Source organism: Homarus americanus, unplaced genomic scaffold (assembly GCF_018991925.1).
Source record: "Homarus americanus isolate GMGI-L3 unplaced genomic scaffold, GMGI_Hamer_2.0 scaffold47234, whole genome shotgun sequence".
NCBI lineage: Eukaryota > Metazoa > Arthropoda > Malacostraca > Decapoda > Nephropidae > Homarus > Homarus americanus.
In genome coordinates, this window is record NW_024748771.1 from 1 (window position 1) to 21,180 (window position 21,180).

General features: G+C 37.6%; 1 protein-coding gene across 1 annotated transcript; it reads left to right on the forward strand.

The window, feature by feature from the left end:
- Positions 1-6,880: 6,880 nt before the first annotated feature.
- On the forward strand, positions 6,881-19,384 carry LOC121880418 (glycosylated lysosomal membrane protein B-like). The gene is made up of 3 exons (XM_042387614.1): positions 6,881-7,030; positions 12,854-13,022; positions 19,072-19,384. The coding sequence occupies exons 1-3, from the start codon at positions 6,984-6,986 to the stop codon at positions 19,357-19,359; spliced, it is 504 nt and encodes a 167-aa protein (XP_042243548.1). The 5' UTR covers positions 6,881-6,983; the 3' UTR covers positions 19,360-19,384.
- Positions 19,385-21,180: the final 1,796 nt, after the last annotated feature.

A 21,180-nucleotide genomic window follows, 5' to 3' on the forward strand; every position in this document is an offset into this window, starting at 1 on the left:
GGGGGCATTACCATCTTTCTCTGGGTGGAGGGAGAGGATGTCCTTTTCTTCATGGAGTAAGTCAGCCTTCTGTATAAGCTTTGAGTTTCGTCTTTTAACATTTAAATGGTTCTTATAAAAGTTCTGTAATATTTTTAATTCTGAATTTGGGCTAAATATAATTGAGCCTACTTGAGACAGCAACTACGGGATTTATTAGCCTACGAGAGACAGCAACTTTACATTTAGGAAGCAGGCTTCTTTTTTTTCTTTTTTTTTAGCCATATTTCAGAAGAAAAAAAAGTGAGTCATATGCCATAAAATGCGGTTACCCGGAAATAAAAAAAGTAATTGACCAATATAGAATGTAATATTTGAAGTTCTTCATTTGTTGATGAGAATATTTAATTTCCTCAGTGGGATGAATGACAGCACTAATGATTGTTAACCAGACCACTGAAGTCAGGTGTTGCAACGAAAAGTACAGTACAGCTACACCACCGATTTTCCGGCACCCTTGGTTCCAAAGCCTTGCCGGATTATCCATTTTGCCGGACCAACCGAGGTCAGGTAATAATACAGGTTGACAATCCCTTATCCGAAATCCTTGGGGCCAGAGGTATTTCGGATTTTGTAATTTTTCTGTTTTCAGAATTTTTTTTTAATGTGTATTAGCCCACCCGGGCATAGATCACTGACCCACATCAGGGCCTTGGGGGGGGGGGGAATATAATAAAAATAATAATAATAATTCATAGGTCTAGGTCGTGTTTCTCACTTTTGATAATTTTTTCATTCTTTTATTTCTTTATTATTATTATTATTATTATTATTTTATTATTACAATACTCCTGTATTATTGTTATTTTTATTAATATTATTATTGTACAGTTAACCCTCACTTTACGCGGTTAATGTAACCCGGAGGGTACCGCGGAAAGCGAGAAACGCGTAAAGTGAATAACATAACATATGGGTTTAATTGAAATGGAGTCCGGGCCGATCCCCAAACTCCACTTTTTGACGACACACAACTATGTTGTAGTAAAAATTTTATCTTAACTTTATGATGGTATGAAAAAACAAGTAATATAGAAGAGGTTAGGTTAGGAAAGATAAAGGTTAACATAGGAAAAATAAAGGTTAGGTTAGAAAACTAAAAATTTGGTAGAAGAGATGGGTCGGCATACGGGGATGGAGGCTGGTTCCGAGGCAGAGGGCAGATTACTGGCCCTCAGGTGAATCACCATTACTAGGTGCATCACCATCACTATCAGTTACAGTTGTCAGGGCTTCCCTGACAAATCCCTCAAAGTCACCTTCACTGTCACTATCACTATCACAGAACAATGGATGCACTATACACGGTGTGGCCTGGAGGGATGAAACTGCCGCGGCTAGGTCAAGCGTCGTCTTTCCTCCTCCCTCCCTCCCTCCCCCGGGTGGACACGTCATAATACTTTAAGCCAATTACAGCTAGCAGCAGAGGGGGGTAGGGATGCATGGCCAATCACAGGTCTGATACGTCATATGACGTCAGTGATAACGCAACAAAGACACACACTGCGCAACCTTACTGCGCCGCTTGCCCAAGCGGAGGGAGGAGGAGGGAGAGGCAGGCAGGCAGGCGGGCGGGTGGGGCGAATCTAAAAATAGCGTCGCGCCGGACACTCTCCGCGTAATGGGGTTCACGTACCGCGTAATGTGAGCACGTGAGGTTCTGGCAAGGCACCGCGTTAACGTGGAAACGCGGAATGCGGGACCGCGTAAAGTGAGGGTTAACTGTATATTATTATTATTATTATTATTATTATTATTATTATTATTATTATTATTGTTATCATATTATTTTATTTTGGTGTATTTTTATTAAAATTTTTATTTACTATGAATAATTATTATTATTATAATTATTATTACTACAGTAGTACCCCGCTTAACGCGGTCAATAGAACCCACAGGGTACCGTGTTAAGTGAAAACCACGCTAAGTGAACAACAGAACATATGGGATTAATTCCAATAGAAACTGGCCAGACCCCCAAACTCCACTTTTTGACGACACACAACTATGTTGTAGTAAAAATTTTATCTTAACTTTATGATGGTATGAACAAACAAGTAATATAGAAGAGGTTAGGTTAGGAAAAATAAAGGTTAAGTTAGGAAAAATAAAGGTTAGGTTAGGAAAATTAAAAGATAGGTGTAACACTTACGTTAGTAGAAGACACACACTGCTCAACCTTACAGCGCGGCTTGCCCAGGCGGAGGGAGGCGGGAGGGAGGGAGGAGGAGGGAGAGGCGAGAGCAGGCAGGCAGGCGGGTGGCGGGTGGGGCGAATCTAAAAATAGCCTCTCGAGCCGGACACTCTGCGCGTATACGTGGAAAAAATCCGCTTTAAGTGAAAGTTCGCGTTAAGCGGGGTATTACTGTATTACATTTTCGCCCCCCAGGCCCTGATGTGGGTCAGTGATCTATGCCCGGGTGGGCTAATCCCTGTTAAAATAAATAAATAAATAAATAAATAAATAAATAAATAAATAAATAAAAATTGCCCCACAAAAAAAATCTTTCGGTTGTCAGAGCTTTTCGGTTTTCGGAATTTCGGATAAAGGGTTGTCAACCTGTAATTCAACAATACACCTCTGAACCACTAATTATACACCTGTGTTTCTAAAGCACCATGGACTGCTAGAAACTTAAATTAAACAAATATTAATGTAAAATAAATGTGAAAATGCCATAATTTTTAGCAACATTATTGCACACACTTTTATCTCTAGTGCAAACTATGTGATGTTTGTACTCAAATTAATCACTATCTTACAAGGATTCAGCAGTGCAATTTATATTCTGCTAAGTCTACTCAGCTTCTGTTTTATAAGATAAAAACTTTAAGCCTAAAACTAGCTTCACCTAGGCTGGGAGGAAGGGAGGGAGGGAATGAAGTTAAGTGTCCCCTCATAATTTTGTCCGGACTAAAGGAGGTGCCGGATAATCGGTGGTGTACCTGTACTTGTTCTGCTTCAGCTTTCCTCTTTTTAGATGTACTCATTATCATTTACATTTTATGGATTAGGGCAACATCACACAAGTACAAATTCTGACAGACCACAGTAATGTCCTCTTCAGTGAGAAACAGAGAGAAGACTGAGGCACTGATCTTCTCTAGTGTTAGTGCTGGACACTCGATCAGTGGAGACTTTATTGAGGTGTGGGTGTGGCTGTCCCTGTCATAAGTCGAGAGTGAGTTTTACAGGCAAGGTTTTACTGACCTCTCTTTGCCTAATCCTAATCCCTTTGGATAACCATACTTTGGGGTATTCCCAAGGTCAGGTCAACAAGTGATAAACTAGTCTTGCTGTGATGGGTGGCCAACTCCCACATAATAATGATCATTTCTTAGATTTTAAAATTATTTTTTTCCTTATTGCTAATGCAATGGCAAACCATGGAAATAATTTGGTGGGCCACATTTGGCCCACTGGCTATGTCTTGCCCACCCATGGATCTAAAACACCTAATCCATCTGCATATCTGAATTACCCCATGAATCATGTTATGCCTGTAGGCCTGCTAGCCCTCTGAGGACATAGGCTATGCATACTGTACTGGTATATGTCTCATCACAACTTGTCATACACCCATGCCTAAGGGCATAGCATGATCTCTATTCACTTGTTTTGAATAAGGGTTATGAAAGGGACGTGAGGAGTATGTAAATTACAGTATTCCCTTTAAAGCTTGCGTCCCTCGGAAACTCACGGATTGCCATGGAAAATAAATAAAATAAATCTGAGGCTGTGTTCCAGGGATCAAGAGGTGTCAACACTACAGGACAGTACAGAGCACCATATTTCCCAGGTCATAAGATGCACCCTATAATTAGCAAGGTGTATTTTGGAAAATTAAATTTTGCAGATTTAATAGCCTACTGTACTGGCAAAGCCAAGTCATTGGCTATATGCTATCATGTTTCTTACTACCACAGCCCACGATCACTTAATGGACCTATTATGAAACATTTGTTGGTATTAATAAAATTTACCTAATTTAATACAAAAGGATATAATTATACGTACAGTGAGTTCTGCTATAATGCGTGTTTTGACAGCGCGAATTGGCTCTAACGAGATTTATGAATAGAGGAACGATATTTGTATAACGCGAACGCTTGTTTGCTGTAACGCGATTTTTGCTTACTATTTCTCCAACTTTGTGGTATTAACTGTGAATATGGTAAAGAAGAATATCTCCAAGAAGCGTTCTGGTGATCGCATTCCCGGTGATGATAGTAAAAGAAAGGCTATAACACTTGAAGAGAAGCTCGATGTTATCAACCTCAAAATCACCCTTCTCCCCCATCAAGTTATATTAAATAATAATAATAATAATAATAATAATAATTAATACTTCTTCACGGTAAAGTGTTACATTTACTGTATGATTTCATTATTAGATATGAATGTAACATTTATTTAGACTGTGCTAACCTTTGTGTTAGGCTAACTACTAAAATTTTTTCGATTTCGAGTAGTAATCTGCACCTAACCCTATTTTCTCCATAAGCCCTGTTATTTCTATTACGCGAATTTCTATAACACGATGTTTTACAAAAACACAACTATCGCGTTACAGCAGAACTGACTGTATGGGTACCTATGGTATACACATTACCAATACTTATCGGTACCGGGCATGTTCACTAGGAAGTGTCCAGTACAGGGATTGTTTACATCCTGTGCACCAGATCAGCTGACATATCAGAGGTATTGTCCTTGCATTGTCACTACCACAACTATCACTGTGTGGGCCTAATGTCCATACAGTGTTATTTCATGTTTGTTTATTTATTAATATTATTTCAGATTTATTATGTTGTCTTATGCATACATAATGTTGTTATGCATGTGCATATACTGTAGCTATTTATATATGTATTTTGCTCACTCCTGGGACTGGCATGAAAAACTTTCGGATTTTGCTTTCTCACGAGGTCCATTTTACCTAAGCTCAGCGAGCTTTAAAGGAATACTGTATCAGCATTTACCATGATCATTTTAGGGTTTCACAGGAGAACCCCCAAAAACCTTTGGTAAAAATATTAATTAATTATTCCCCACTGACTGTGTCATAAAATGTGCTATCAGGATCAAGCCCCTATTTTTATATTGTCTATTTCTCAGGATGATGTGACATGGAGTACAATAAAAGCTTTTTTTTGGACTTGGACTATTGGGAGATTTATATTTTATTTTTTTCCTTTTCCTGTCAATGTTAGGTCATAGGGAAACTCCAGACATTTTATGGAATTACAGTGTTGATAGATCTGTTTTGGAGAAAGAAAAAATTACTGTAATTTCTTTTCCTGCTTGAACATTGGTCAAATCCTTATCTTCTTGTTTTGTCTCAGAAAGTGGGTAAGAAAAAAAAATGCTCTTTCTTCATTCTGTTTTTATAATGTTCAAGTTTGTGTTTTACTAGGCTACTTCATTTTCCTTAGTCTTTTATTAAGTTTAAATTATTTTGAGGTTTGGTGATGGTTTTTCTCTTTGCCTTTCTTTGTGGATTCTTCCCATTCTTACTAGCCTGAACAGTAGTACTGAGCCTAATTAATTGGGGGCAGTTTCACCCAAATTGTCTTGATTAAGACTATGTGGTCTGATATGGTAAGTGGCTATAATAATTATCAATAGCATCCGACTGGGGGTTCCAGGATAACATTGTGAGACTTTATATAAGGGAAAGGAAAGTTAGATTGTGTGTAGTACATTTCTGGCATTTATGGATGTCATATGAAAATAATGGGCCAACTGTCCTTTGGAACATATCTCTGTAGCATCTCTTCCATCTTGTCTATCTGGTTTGGGCTGACTAGAAGCCTTCTGACAAAATGATAAGCTTAAAACAGAGGATTGATTCTGAATTCCTATTCTTTGCAAGCCTGTGGCTGGCTGGCTCAAATACCCCTCTTCACTAAGGATTTTGTTGCTTGGTTACTTGGAATTCAAAGTACAGCATGCCCTGACAATTTGCGAACCTCGATTATTCGCACATGACACCCTGGATGTACCCAAGAATGTCTAAGGGTAGTTTTAAAGCTGCTGGCATTTTTGCGGCCAGGACAGGGAGCCATTCTTTCTAGAGACAGTAATTTCTTTTACCTGTATTGTGTATGTGTGTGTGTGTGTGTGTATAGAAACACACACACAAAACACCTACAAATAAATAATAATGGGAAAATCCTCTCACAAATATTCAGAAACTAGACAACAAAAGGTATTAAAAATGTGATTGTTTACCCTCAAGTCAACTCCGTGCTTTGTTATAACATTAATAACAAAATACATACATACAATATAGGTAAGAGAAATAATTGTCTTAAGGGCAAACGCATAAAGGGAATATACATTTCTTTGCACACAAGTAAGGCCCCCCCCCCCACCCCCACCCCCATCATCAAATGTTATTTGTAGATTTGGTTATTCACATCCATTTTGCGAACCTAACCTCCGTGAATCTTAAGGGCATGCTTTAGTAGAATGGCTTATAACAAAGAAACTCTGGTACATTGCTTTGGCATAAAATGAGCAGATTGGGCAGAAATGCCATATAAGATACCTCCTGTTGCCAGAGGACAGATGTTGTACCTGATATCTCCCTATTTTGGGGACAAAGAGTGGGATGAAGTCGAAGGGTGATTGGTTTACCCAAATGAGATAATAGATCAACTATGACTGACACACTGTAATTGGGGGTTATCAGATGCTTCTTGGCTGTGGAATTTGACATTATGAGGGATATCAGCATTATTCCTCCATTTTTTTTAGTAATTCTAGCTATCACTGACTTTTTTTAATACCCTATATAACTTCTTGCAAAATACCAACATAGTCTACAAAATATTTATGAAACGGATGTTTGCAGATAGCAGCTTATGGGCTGGAAGGAAGAAGTACAGTATTGCCACATCTACTACAAACCCCAAACTCTGCACAGTTTGATATGGTTCTAGATCAATTGGTACTGAACCTCAACACTACTGATGATGAGTAAGTGTAATCCTTGATTGCCTTGCAATCAATGTTCTTTGTATAACACTCCATAGATGTTTGAAACCTAATTTTCAGCTTGGCATCAGCAAAAGGACTCATGTATTTACCTACCAAGTCTTCAGGTTGCAACCCTGGCAAACCCTTGGCAGTGATAGCTGGCACTAATTAGACAATAAGTACAACTCTCCCATCTCATTCCTAGCTTTCAGAGAAGAGACTGAGAGCAAGTACCTATTTACAGAGTACCTCTCAAAATACACTTCACAAACAAAAGACACGAATCAATTGAACATGTGATGTCGAACGTGAACTGTAAACATTGCATAACCCCGCGCCACGCTTAAAACGTTGAGGATGGAATCGCGCTATGGCCAACATTCGTATGCAAAAGTTCATGTTTTACAAACAGCGTTCCCCTATTCATCAATCGCGTTGCAGCCAATTCGCGTTGACAAAACACGCGTTGTAGTAGAAATGACTGTAACTGGTATGAGTGCTGTGATGTCATTCAAGAAGGTGGCCAGCATTCAGCTTGCTGGATCTCGCAAAATTCACGATATTTTACGCCAAATATAAGACTTGGTTACATTAGGTAGTGCTTGTTAAATTAAAAAACGCAAAATGAAATCGCGCGAATTATGAGATCTTACTGTATATGAAAAAGGAATACAAATATAATTAAAAATTTGCTTGGAGAACCATACAGCCCTTGGGGGAGGGGTAAGCCAGAGTCTAGGGGGAGCAAGCCAGGTCTTGGGGGGCAAGTCAGGTCTGTGGGGGCAAGCCAGGTCTGAGGGGGGGTGTTCCCCCCCCTAACGGGCAGGACCTTCCACACTTTCCATGGGTCGCAGATGTTATGCCATTATGATATTGCGCGAGTTTTTGCACATCACTTTTTCATAACACTGACAATACAAGAGAAACATTAGGGTAGTGGCCATCGTAATGCTGATCCTTAGCCATCACTTAGTGATAAATAGTGTTAATTTTTTTACATCTTAAAACTGATCAAGCACATATTCATTGTATAATGGTCATTGCTTGTACAATATTGGGCACTTTATTTAATCAGACAATACAGTACACCTGACCTTCGCTTTATGCTATGGTTGCGTTCTGTGACAACACAGCATAATGGGAATTTGCAAATAGTGAATACTTAATCTTATGGGGAAAATTAGGATATGTTCCACAACTACTACCATAAAAGTCAACAGTAATGCTATAAAAGTTGTGAAAAATCATTACAATAATTTAATTTGGGTTAGAAATAAAGATACAGTAATATAATATAAAACTATAAACTAAGACATGAAGAGCATGGGTGTTTGTGCAGAAAGTGAAGTGTGAGGAGTAGCTGACTCACTACTCCTGCCGCATCCCGTGATATTACATGCAGCACACACACGCACACACACATTGCCACATTTCACAACCATTTCTGGAGCATTAATGCGATAAAAGTTGTAGCAAAATCATTAAAATGCTCTAACGTGGCTTCGAATTAAATATACACTGTATAATGTAATATAGTATACAGTTAACCCTTGCTTTACGCGGTCCCACATTCCACGTTTACGCGGTACCCTGCCGGAACCCGCGGTGCTTGTACCCCTTTACGGTGAGAGCGGCTGGCGAGCCGCGCCATTTTTGGATCCAAACCTCCCGCCATCTCTCCCGCCCTCTCCCGCCATCCACCATGTTGTGTAGCCCGAAACATGAGCATAAATGCTAAAAGGTTGATCATCAAAAACATTATCGAGTTCTTCACCTCGAACCAACCGCCCATCCCCGTACCATCTTCTACTTTTGTGCTAAAAACCCACATTATTGGATATTTCTCACTATTAATTGTGCATACCATCATAAAGTTAAGATAATATGTTTACCACAACATACAGTGTCGTCAAAGTGAGCTGGGTCGGCCTGGCCCTACTAAATTAATCCCATATGTTATGTTGTTCACTGATATTAATTTCCGCTGCACCCTGTGGCTGAATTAACCGCGCAAAGAGGGTTTGATTGCAGTAATATAATACTGTATATGAAAGCTCTCCGATAACAACGGTTCTACTAAGACGATTAATATTTAAGACCCTACACTATGATCCAATTCAATTTTACACCAATTATTTTTCTTTTCATTATATTTAGTGTCAGAATAAAAAATAAAATAAACAGGTTTCATAAATAACAATTAAATCCCGATATGTAGGTATTATACAACAGAAAGAAAACACGCCTTGCACACGGAGTCTGCCGGCTTAGAGTGGTGACGTTATCATTTAGTATAAACAGTCGCAGTTGGCGGGCCTTTGTTTTCGCATCTAAACAGAAAGGAGTAAAAACTTTTTATAGCCTTTGCATCCCTATTCAACGAGCAAGAGAGCAAGTGATTGTGTGCTGGTCAAAAGCTAAAAAGAAAGTATAAGCGAAGCCGAGAAACTAGATGTGTTAAAATTATGAAAAAAAGGCAGAGGATACTCGTACTCAGGTATATGGAGCAAGCAACGAACATATTTTTCTGAAGTGGATCCATGAACAGAACGAAGCATTAAAATTAACAGGTATGTGAAAAATGCATATGACCCCTTACATAAAGATAATGAGGAAAGGAAAGCAGTGTCTTGGCAGGGTTTATTACTTGAAGTCCTAAACCACCAACTTCAGCCATAATTCATCACCAGCATCATAAGTAGCTTCATCAACAACTTCAGTTACACCATCACCCAGCACAAGCAGTCATCAACAACTTCAGGTTCAGCAACAGCTATGACATCTTTATGGAAAACTACAGCTTCAGCCAGAAAGAAACCCTGATGAGACTTCTGCCATCTAAAAAACCGGTTCTATAAGCTATTAGTGGTTATTATCATATATTGTTTCATTGCATACACACTAAACATGAATTAATTTCCATTTAGCCACAACCAGGGTCTTATTTCTTCTTGGGTTTCTTTCAGAACGTTTTGTCACAGGTGTAAACACCTAACGAAAACAATGGGCGTCCCATCTCTTCTTGTGTGACCATATTATTGATTTATATTGTCTCGGAACCAACACCCCCATCCCGTGTGCCCAGCCATCTTTTCTACTAATGTAAGTGTTAAAAAACCTAATATTATTGATATTTCCTTAATTATTAATTATTGTGCATACCATCATAAAATTAAGAAGTTATTTTACTACAAGCTAGGTATTGTGTCTGAAAAAGTGGAGTTTGGGGAGTCGGCCGGTCTCTATTTCAATTAATTTCATATGTTATGTTGTTCACGTTCACAGCGTTTCTCACTTTCCGTGGTACCCTGTGGGTTGAATTAACAGCGTAAAGTGAGGGTTGACTGTACAATATAATATTATATGATACAATATAATATAATATAATAATAAAACTAGTGCACCATATCTTCTGCAGAAATCATAATAGGGATTCTTTTCCTCATAAAATAAATTATGGGTAGATTAAATTCGCTGCATAAGCAAATTCGTATACTACAGTGAACCCTCCTTCTGGCGGTCAAGTGAACCCGCGGCACCAGCTGCGAAAACTTCGTAAAAGAACAACATAACATATGGGATTAATTGAAATAGAGACCGGGCCAACCCCCAAACTCCACTTTTTCCGACACAATACCTACGTTGTAGTAAAAATAACTTCTTAATTTTATGATGGTATGCACACACAATTAATATTTAAGAAATATCAATAATATTAGGATTTTTAACACTTACATTAGTAGAAAAGATGAAGCTATTCTGCCATAAATCGAAAATTGAAAGAACCAGGTGTGGCCCTGTTTGATGCATTCGGCAGGGGTTATACTCTATAGTGAATGCACATAAATCGAGGATCCAATGTACGTAATTGTTTATGAACTCTCAACATCTCATGACTCGTGAGAAGCTGCTGGGACATAAACAAACCCATTTTACTTGCTTTTAGGGAATTCTCTAAAGTCTGAATGTAATTATTATTTAAATTATGTAAAGATTTAAATTTTGTTATTTTGTTATTTAACCCCTAGGGCTTAGGCTTTAGCTCACGTCACATGATGTGTGCTTACAGGGCTTCAGTTTATGTCATTTGAACTTTTTTAATTTCATGGTGGATCTGGCTAGATTATGTTGCCAAGTAAGCATTTATCTTTCTCTCACTCACACATGCAAGCCTCCTAGTCTCTTAGTAGCTTCTCAACTTTTGTGATGTAGGGATCTCGCTATTTGGCTTCACGTGCTTCACCACATGTGCAAGTGTAGTAGGTGGACTCGTGTGCATCAGCAGATTGTGATAAATTACTGGAGGCAGTAATGATAATTTTAAGTAGTGTCAATATTAATAACAATAAAACAAGTGTCCTGTACCTCATGCTGCTTGGACTTACGACCGTCAGGACTTACGACCGCCGAAGTTGTGACCTTTTTTTTTTTTCATTTTTTTTTCTTCAAATGACACGCATTTTCTATACCGAAACGTTTCCAGTTAATGTAGTCTCCATGTATAATTAGAAAATTATGGGGCCCCATGTGCATTCAGCTGACTACATTAAAGGTAAGTGCTCAGTCACACTGTATCCATTCCTCATTATTTATTACTTTCACTGTACTGTATCCATTCCTCATTATTTATTACTTTTACTGTACTGTATTTCATTGTAGATTTTTTATTTAAAAAAAAAATTTGAATTTTTTTTTTTTTTTATCTATGTCGGACTTACGACCATTTGGACTTACGACCTGGATTTGGGTCCCTAACCCCGCCGTAAGTCGGGGTCTAGCTGTATTACCAACCTCACCCTATTGTGTCATACGTACACACTCCACTTCACGTGCATTCTCAACTCTTCCTAGCCCCTGTGATGCCAACCTATGATACTGTATTGATGTTGCCAAATGGTTGGCCTAAGGTAAAAAAAGATAGAAGAACCAGGGAAGGTAATTACAATTTACCCAAAGAATAAAATGTCTGGCTTTCTGAGATCTGATTTTGAGGGTTTGTACCTTTGCACTGTATACAGCACTGGTGCTTGAGTTCCTGGAGTACCAAAAGATATATAAATCTTTTGAGATTACACTAAGACCCCCCTAATTTGGAAACCCCCATTAATCGGACTAGTGTCTGTGGGTGTGCCATCACTCAGAGTCAAAATTGGTGGTAACCCCCAAGCAGCCACCTTGCATCCTTGATTCCGACAGTGATTAAACCAAGAAATAAATGCTAGTTTTAAGTGTAACTGTGCAGAGAAATAAAAGTAAAACTAAACAGCATAAGTGTGTAAGTGAAACCACAGTAAAGTAGGTTTAAGCAGCCCCCATTTGTCTTCCAACAAAAGATTCATCTGCTACAATAATCTCAAAAATCATCTGCTACAATGTTAATACACTATAAATAAATACATATCGTTGACTTTAATTTTGTTTTTGGATGTGATTTTTCAGCAAAGTGGTGATCGAAATTACTGAGGGGGGTTCCACATAGGTCGGACTAGTTTGAGCCCCATATAGTCCCACTTAGGGTGGTTTTACTGTATCTACTTTCTCAAAGCCTCTTTGTCCCAAGTATTTTGGAATCCTGACACTCAATAGTAGTACAATTTACAGAGTAATGAGTTGTGATGAAATACAGAATAACCTGTAGAAAAATATAACTGAAATGATACAAGATGATAGGTGGTTGGGGGAGTGTGAATGGCAAAAGTACTGTGTTGAATATTATAGTTGTCATTGATAACATTTTCTTTTTTATGATATAATTTTGTCATTTATACAGTTTTATATTAATTTATATTTTTCATTTAATCCTTTTAATTTTCTTGTATCTAGAATACTAATGGAAGTAAAGGAAACAACAGACATCAGTGGCTTTAAGAAAGCTCGTTGGGCGATGGACCTCATTATCTTTTCATCTGAGCCGTTGAACGAAGAAGAAAAGGGTATTGAATTCTCCACAGAAAAGTCTCTGGATGATGAAAACACACCTGGAGTTTTTCATGTAAGAATATTCTCAAATTCATATCTTCTCCCTTATCAGGTTATGCTATGTACACCACATACATAGGTGGAAGTGAAGGAATGTAATTAGAAAAATAAATTAAAATTTTTTGTCTACAAACTCCAGAGGTACTGCAGGGTATATTGCAAGATAATGATGATGAAGTTTGCCACATGTTACAACCTTGTCAGTGAATGTAGAAGGTATTGTTTCATGTGCATCTTTGACCCAGCTTATTCTTATTTCTAGAGTTTCTCCAGACATCACTGCCAGTTGTGTCACCTTTTACAATGACAATGAGAGTGAATCCCTTTCTGATGGTCCTAGGGACAATGTGTTTACAGCACACTGTAAACTAAAATGTTTGATGATCAAGAATATTGAGTAGCTGGCACTTCACTTAACTGCCTTTACTTTCCCCAATAGTAAAGCTAGATACTCACTCACAACTGAGTGAACTGGGGGCACATTGGGAGTAACCCGGGAACCCTTAGGACAGAAGGTGAACATTGTATGCACTTTACCGCCACAACCTGAGTCTTTTCGTGTGAAACTTTGGGAATAAAAAAATCAATTACCCAGCTGTATCAGAAAATCAGTTCTTTTGAATAAAAAGATGAAAAAAATAAAATGGATCATACAGACAGCATATGAAACATCATTTTGAATGCCCTACCACCTGCACTCTTGATGTAAATGTTTGTTGGTGGGGTTCATATATGACAGTGCTTGCTCTGTTATGACATAGACTTGTACAGTGACCCCTCGGTTAACGAACTCAATCCGTTCCAGAAGGTCGTTCGTTAACCGAAAAGTTCGTTAACCGAAACCATTGTTTCAATGGGTTTTTGGGTAATTGGTTCCAGCTCACCGAAAATTTCCTAAATTCAACAAAAATGGTAGAAAAGTTCACTTACTTTGAGGTTTGTATGTAGAAGGCTCCTGGATGATGATGATGATGTGCATTTGAAGTGGGAGGTGGAGGAGGAGAAGGGAGAAGAGAAGGCATTGGGGTGGAAGAGAAGTCACCCCATGGCACCATTTCACCCATAAAATTTTAGTTCTCTTGGTGTATTTCAAGATTATTTTCTTTAAATCAACACTGCACTGCATTATATATTGTCAATATGTAAAATGAATTTCAAAATGACCAATAATTTGCTTGGAAACACAGAAAAAAAGCATTTAGTTGAAGAGAGTCTCAAGCAAGATGTTACCTCCAGTGAAAACAGAGAGAGACTAACGCCTGTTTGCTGTGTTAAGAGGCTGGATGCCGCGCATTAAACTAGTCACTTTACCTTCAATTATGTTCAATAATGTTAAAATGACTAAAAAATTGAATATTAAACTTTTAAAATTATTGAATAGTATAAACTTCTTGATATTTACTAAAATAGTAAGGAATTTAAGCCCTAGAACCGATTAATGTATTGGCGGACTGATACTAAAGCTGGTTGCCCGGTCAGTGCAAGCGAAAACATGTTGAGGTCGGTTGGTAAGAAATTCGTTAACCGAATTTTTGTTCGTTAACCAAATTGAAGATCCTTATGGAAGGCAGTTCGTTAACCGAAATTTCACTAACCGAGGCGTTCGTTAAACGAGGGGTCACTGTATAAAGCAAAATTGTCTAGCAAATGCCCAGGTTCAATACATACACAGAACTGAAGCTATGTTTAGAACACAGCACTGAACTTTTTCCCTTTAAATTTTTATGGTGTACAGTGGTCTCTCGGTTAACGAACGGTTCAATTAACGAAATTTTGGTTAACGAATTACCTCCCTTAAGGATCTTCAATAATACCTTGCTATTCGTAACCCCGCTTATCTGCAATTGATATTTTAGCACCCCTATTCTATATTTATGCCCCTATTTGCAAATTAAAAATTATGATACCCTACAGTAATATTTAAAACTGGGTGGGCTATCCACAGCTTTCATATTCCAAAGTAAGGCCAGTTTCACACCTACTGGGCGAACCTTCGAGTTGTGTTGTCATTTTGCAACTCGTAATTTCGAGTAGATTTATGTAATTTTATTGAATTTCTTTTACACTGTTACATGTACACAATTGTTCATACAGAATGTGCAAAAAAAAAAAGAAAAATTATGAGGTCAAAAACATAATGTAAGTATAGACAGATACTCGTATGTCCACAGTAGTTAATGTGCATTCTTGGGAGGGGAAGGAGGGAGCTGGAGGGGAGTGGTAGGTTTGGGTGGTGTGTGATAAATAATAATAATTAACAGTTTATTGAAAAGGATTAGCAGCCAGAAGGCTGAAAATATATAGTTGACAGAAGTGGCTTATTACATTGACATGTCACACAGAGATACACATACACTTTAATTGCCGTGAAGTGATTAGGTTGGAATAATAGCCCGATGACGTGGACACAATGATTTATTATTCAAAACCTGTTGAACATAACACCACAATTACACATAGAAGACTGATCATATCACAAAGTTACATTGATTATGTGATTACATTACCAATCCATACTCATAACACAACTACTGGTATATCGGCATCCAGGACTATGTTACTAGATATCTTTACCTGTACATTTTGTCACTCCAGGTAAATTTATCTCTTTTTTTTTTACATACATGTCACAGGCGTTAGAATCTTCCAGCATCCATAGCTGGTCGTTGGGTTTGGTGTCCTTTCACTTGTCAATGTTGGTACTCCCAAAGTGCTTTCCACATACATGAACTGTTGACATTGATACTCCCTAGGTACTAAGATATTTTGCTACACACACACACACACACACACACACACACACACATACACATACACACACACACACATACATACATACAAGCTGGAGCTCACATGCAAACTTTCATGTGTGTTCTGTTCAATGCCCAACTGCCCTGCCACTGCCCAGCGGACCCGAGACAAAGACGCCTTTGATTATGCCCATAAGTTCCATGGTAATGATAGCATAGTGCCCACGTGGCCCAGCTCTGCCTAGTCGCCACCTAGGGGGGTGACAACACACTTAGCAAATTTGTTTCTTATAATTTCAATTATTTATAATGAAACAAACCCCATAATAAGCTGATCATACGAAAACATCTTGAATAATGACTAAATAAAAAATCTTGTGATTGTGGCAATGGTCAATTCTACCCTCCCCATCTCCAGCAAATTTATAGATCAAGTGTCCTCTCATATTAGCTTCCTTTAGGTCTATATCCAGGGCTGGATTAACCATTAAGCAAAATAAGCACGTGCTTAGGGCACCAAAAGAAGGGGGCACCACGGGTTTTTCTTTTGAAGGTATTATGCCTTGTAGTGACCAGATCATATTTGCGATAAAACCTAATAGGCTAGTGTAAAACCGCCGTATAAAATTGGTGAAAAATATTTATCCCATTTTGTTCGTTAACTATGTTTTGCAAGGGTTTTAAACCAAGAAAACTGTGCTCCTTTTTTTTTTTTAAAGGACACGTTGCCCAATGGAAAACAGCTTTATTTTATACACGTTCAAGAACGTTCCTGAACGTCTGAAATTGTCTAAGTTCGTTCCCTCGCTTCTCAGCCCTCACTCAGGCTCTTGCAGTATCAACGAAATGTGTCTATTTTAACGTGTGGTATGAGGTGGATTGTGTGAAGTAACAAGTAAGTTTCTGAATTTCTCATTGATTAAATTACTTTATATTTACAAAATAAAGAGGTAGATATTTTAACTATATAAATATATTGTGTTACTAAATTAAGAGCAGTAACTCTAGGCAAGTTGTTATAATAAAATAAATTTAAATCAAAATTGTCTAATTTAAGTGGTGCCTCAAGTATCAATGTTTGGCTTTAAGCTCTTTGTTTTTATTTCTTAGTAATATTTAACTGTATTTGTTCTGGTTCTAGTCTAACATCAGTGAGAAAAATTGTAGGATCTGAAACGTGGGGTGGCCTGGAAGAAACACAGATTTATTATCTGTTTATCAGTATTCATTGAGTCTTAATCATGGTCTTAATATACTTACATCCCAGTTAAGCAATGGGGAGGGCGAGGGCACCATTGTTGGGTAGCAAGGCATCAGACCAGCTAATCAGTACATCATATCAGATCTGATTAGACCACTGTGCAGTATCTGCTGGTGAGTACTTTTTTTTTTATGGGCATTTGCCCACCTGGGCACAAGTCATTTCATAATGACCCACATCAAGGCCTGGGGGGCAAAAATATAAAATAATAATACAGTAAAATTAATAAAAACTAATAAAAATAAATAACAATTATAATAAAGTAAAGATTAATACAATAATACTATAAAAATTAATACAAAATAATAATTATAAAGAGCCATAAATAAAAAAAAAATTAAGAATGAGAAATGATACAGTAAACCCTTGATAACTTGGCAGGGATATGGTCTCAGAATATAATAGTATAACTCGGGAAATGCCGAGATACAGTGATATACCCATGAGCCGGAACAATTGGTGCAGAGCTTTTCCGGGAATGAGAGATTTCCGGGTAATGAGACGACTCTCAAAGCCGGAAAAAAAGGCCCTCATCCCCGGAATTTTCCGGGTAACGCAAAATTTTTCTCGGAATTTCCATAAAATGCGCTTGATTTACATCTCTCATATCCAGAAAAAAATGCCCCCATCCTTGGAATTTTCCGGTTTCTCGGAATTTCCTGAAAATGTGCCCGTCGGAAAATCGTTCCCAAAGCCAGAATTTCCAAGAAAATTACGGCTCTGGGAACGATTTTCCGAGAAAATTTCAATTCCGACTATCGGAGAGTTCCGGGTTTGAGGGATTCTGGCTAAAGGAGATATCACTGTATTTAAAATTATATGGGAAAATCTCTGCATATCTGGCCACTTGCATCACCTACCATACCTCTGTGTCACCTACCATGCATCTGTATCTCCTACTAAGATGCTTCATTCTTTGCCTGCAGTGTTGGTAAGTGTTACTTATTTACATTTAGTAATTACATGTTCACATATATGGGTCGATAATTTATTTTATTTCTTTGTAGGAGGGGGGCAGTGCCTCGATAAGTCGGAATTTGGATAACTCGGCAAGGAAAGAACCCCATATGTGCCGAGTTATCGAGGGTTTACTGTACAAGGTATATGTATGTTGTGTTGTCAAAGTAAGAGAAACAATTGAGACCCTGCAATTGTGTGTAAATGAGGCAGAAAGTCAGATCAGCAACATAGGACTTGTCGCAATTTTTGTGATGCCATATGGCAGCAGGGTCTACCATTAGACAACACATTATGCTTCCAATATCTTCCCAGGCGGTAGTACCTCCCTGTTTGATAGCTGCCTACTACCTACTACTCTATACAATAGTATATTTTGTTTATTTACAATACATTGTACATGTACAGTAGTGTCTGCATAAGTAAATACAGCTCTGTGTCTCTGACTGCAGTCCGTAATGGAAACAATCACCAGTGCCTGGAAAAATTTCAGTCTTGCAATTGTTTCCAGGAATAAGAAAATTTGCCTCAATACCCGGAAATCTCTCAAACCCGAAACCACTCGGTACCAATTATTCTGCTAACAAGGAGATTACTGTATTGTAAGATCATAAAGATAGATTAGGTTTGGTTTGTCTCATTTTGTCTCAAAGTTGATGGTTTATGCTCACTTTATGTACCAGACTGTGTCAATTGTATTTTGCCTGTTTCACCTTGTTTTTTCTACATATTCACTGTTCAGCATATTATTTTGGCAAGGTAAATTGTTTCTTCTAAGTAATTATGAAAATTGTTTGGAGTTTTGTAAGGGAATTCTACTTAGAAGCTGTGCGCCACTAAACTGAACTGTAATTTGCCTTATGAATTTCAACACAAAAATGCTTATTTGGAAAAGTGAAAATTTCACAATTCCAGCATGTTGTCAGTCCCAAAAGTGCTGGATTTCTTAGGTTATATTGCGTTTGTCATTTACATTCAGGTTGAGGATATGAGAAAGTATTTCCATCTCCTCCTAAAACTTCTCCTCCTCCTTCCATGCCACACAAAATTGGGAGAAAAGGAAATCTAATAGATACTGTATAATTATTTTACAGCTGGACCAGATAACCACAAAATTGGCACGAACAACTAAGCAGGGAGGTTACATGCAGTGGCGGCCTGTGAGTTACCTTAGTTCAGACCGGGATATTAACTTGTCCACTGACCCAAACATTGATGGCAACTTTACTTCACTGACGGAAATCTCTATTGCCCTGGAAGAGTCTTTGGCCTATGCAGTGTTTGGGGATAAATTGGAATCAGCAATGACTGCCCAGACAAAAGTTTCTTTTGGCCAGAAGAAGGACAAATTTTATGCTGCAAATAACTACACCACATGGTAAGAAAGTTATAATTTGTTTGTTAAAAAACTAAGAGCTTAATCCTTAAATATCAGCTCTCATCAGTGTAAGTTTACCCTCTCGTGCATGCAATAAGTGACCACAATAAAGGTCATATGGGACCAATTCACATGAGGTCTGGTCATCATATTTGTGCGACCAATTTATCCCACAATATTTTTCTTTTTGAATGATTTATGCATCACTGGCTTCATTATTGTTTGGGCTTTGATATACAGTAGAAGTCCAAAAATCCGGACTGCTTGGGGATTGGGTCGGTCCGGATTTTCGGATTTTCCGGATTCTCAGGCAGTACTTTAAAATTCAAATTTAATGAAGAATAAAGAAGAAATGAACAGGTACATTTTGATAGTTTATTCATTTGCAAATATAGCATGCTTCATTTATCAAAACGAGAAGTTTTAATGAAAAAGCTGTGAATTCTAAATTTTATTCTTTGCCTTTTATATATCATAAATTGTAGACTTTCCAATGTCGTATGTTTCCATTAGAACAGTATTGCTCACACCACGATCTAGTTTCTTAATTATTTCAAGTTTGTCACTCAATTTCAATGTGTTCTTCTTTCTCTTCACACAATGAAGTTTATCTACTTTAGGAGCTATTTTTATGGGCTTGTACAGTACTCTGTAAATGGAAAGAGTAGGACTCAAAATATTGTTATATTGCAATGGTATTCTATTCATACTGTGCTTGATATAATGCATTCACGGAAATGTAATATTTTTGCTGAACGTACGTATTACAGTGGAAAGTGGGATAAAATCGTGATGAAAACAATGACTTTCGCTTTCTTTCGTTCAAAAGATGTTACCGTAATCGCTTTTCGAATGGTTTTCAGTTCAAAAACTTTTGTATTACAATAATATTCTATCCTAATTGACTTGAATAAATACTACGATACCATATTTCTGAATATTTTCATTAAAATCCATCAAAATCATTTTCCTTGTCATCGTCTGCAGCACCAAACAGCTTCTCCCAGTCCTCTCTTTGAACAGGGCTAGAGGGTACGTGTTTTTCGAATCGTTTTCAGTTAAAAAACTATTACATCACTCGTCTATTTTACCTAAACTGCGCCTGAATGAATATATTCTCGGAGATAAATAGTAGTTTTGTGGAAACGTGACGTATTTCAATGTAAAATAGGATAAAATACATGACGAAAACAAAAGACTTTACCTAAGCTTCCGATGTTCTTGAGATGTTACTCGTTTTTTTAATAGTTTTCGGTTAAAATTCTGATATATTACAATGATATTCTATTCATACTGTGTTTGATATAATACATTCACGGAAATGTAATATTTTTCCTGAAATTACATACGTATTACAGTGGAAAGTGGGATAAAATCATGACGAAAACAATGACTTTCGCTTTCTTTCGTTCAAAAGATGTTACCGTAATCGTTTTTCGAATGGTTTAGTTTAAAAACTGTTGTATTTCAATAATATTCCCTCCTAATTGACTTGAATGGAAATATACAATATTTTTGTTGAAACTACCCGGGTTTCAGTGTAAAGTGTCGTAATAATAAATGGTAAACAATTTGCCTTCAGCACTTGTGTTTCATGCACGGCGAGCCTCAGTTTATAGGACGTAGAGCTTTTTTAGTGGTTTTGTTGTTCCATTACCCTCAAAAACGTGGGTGGAACTATAAACGAGGAATATCATAAATTAACGATTTCTTGGTCAAAAAATCAGGGTTGACTGATAACGAGGGGGGGTTATAGACGAGTATATACGGTATGTTGTCACAGTTTGATTGCCCATTTTAAAGTGGCGACCACGTGGTCGCTTGT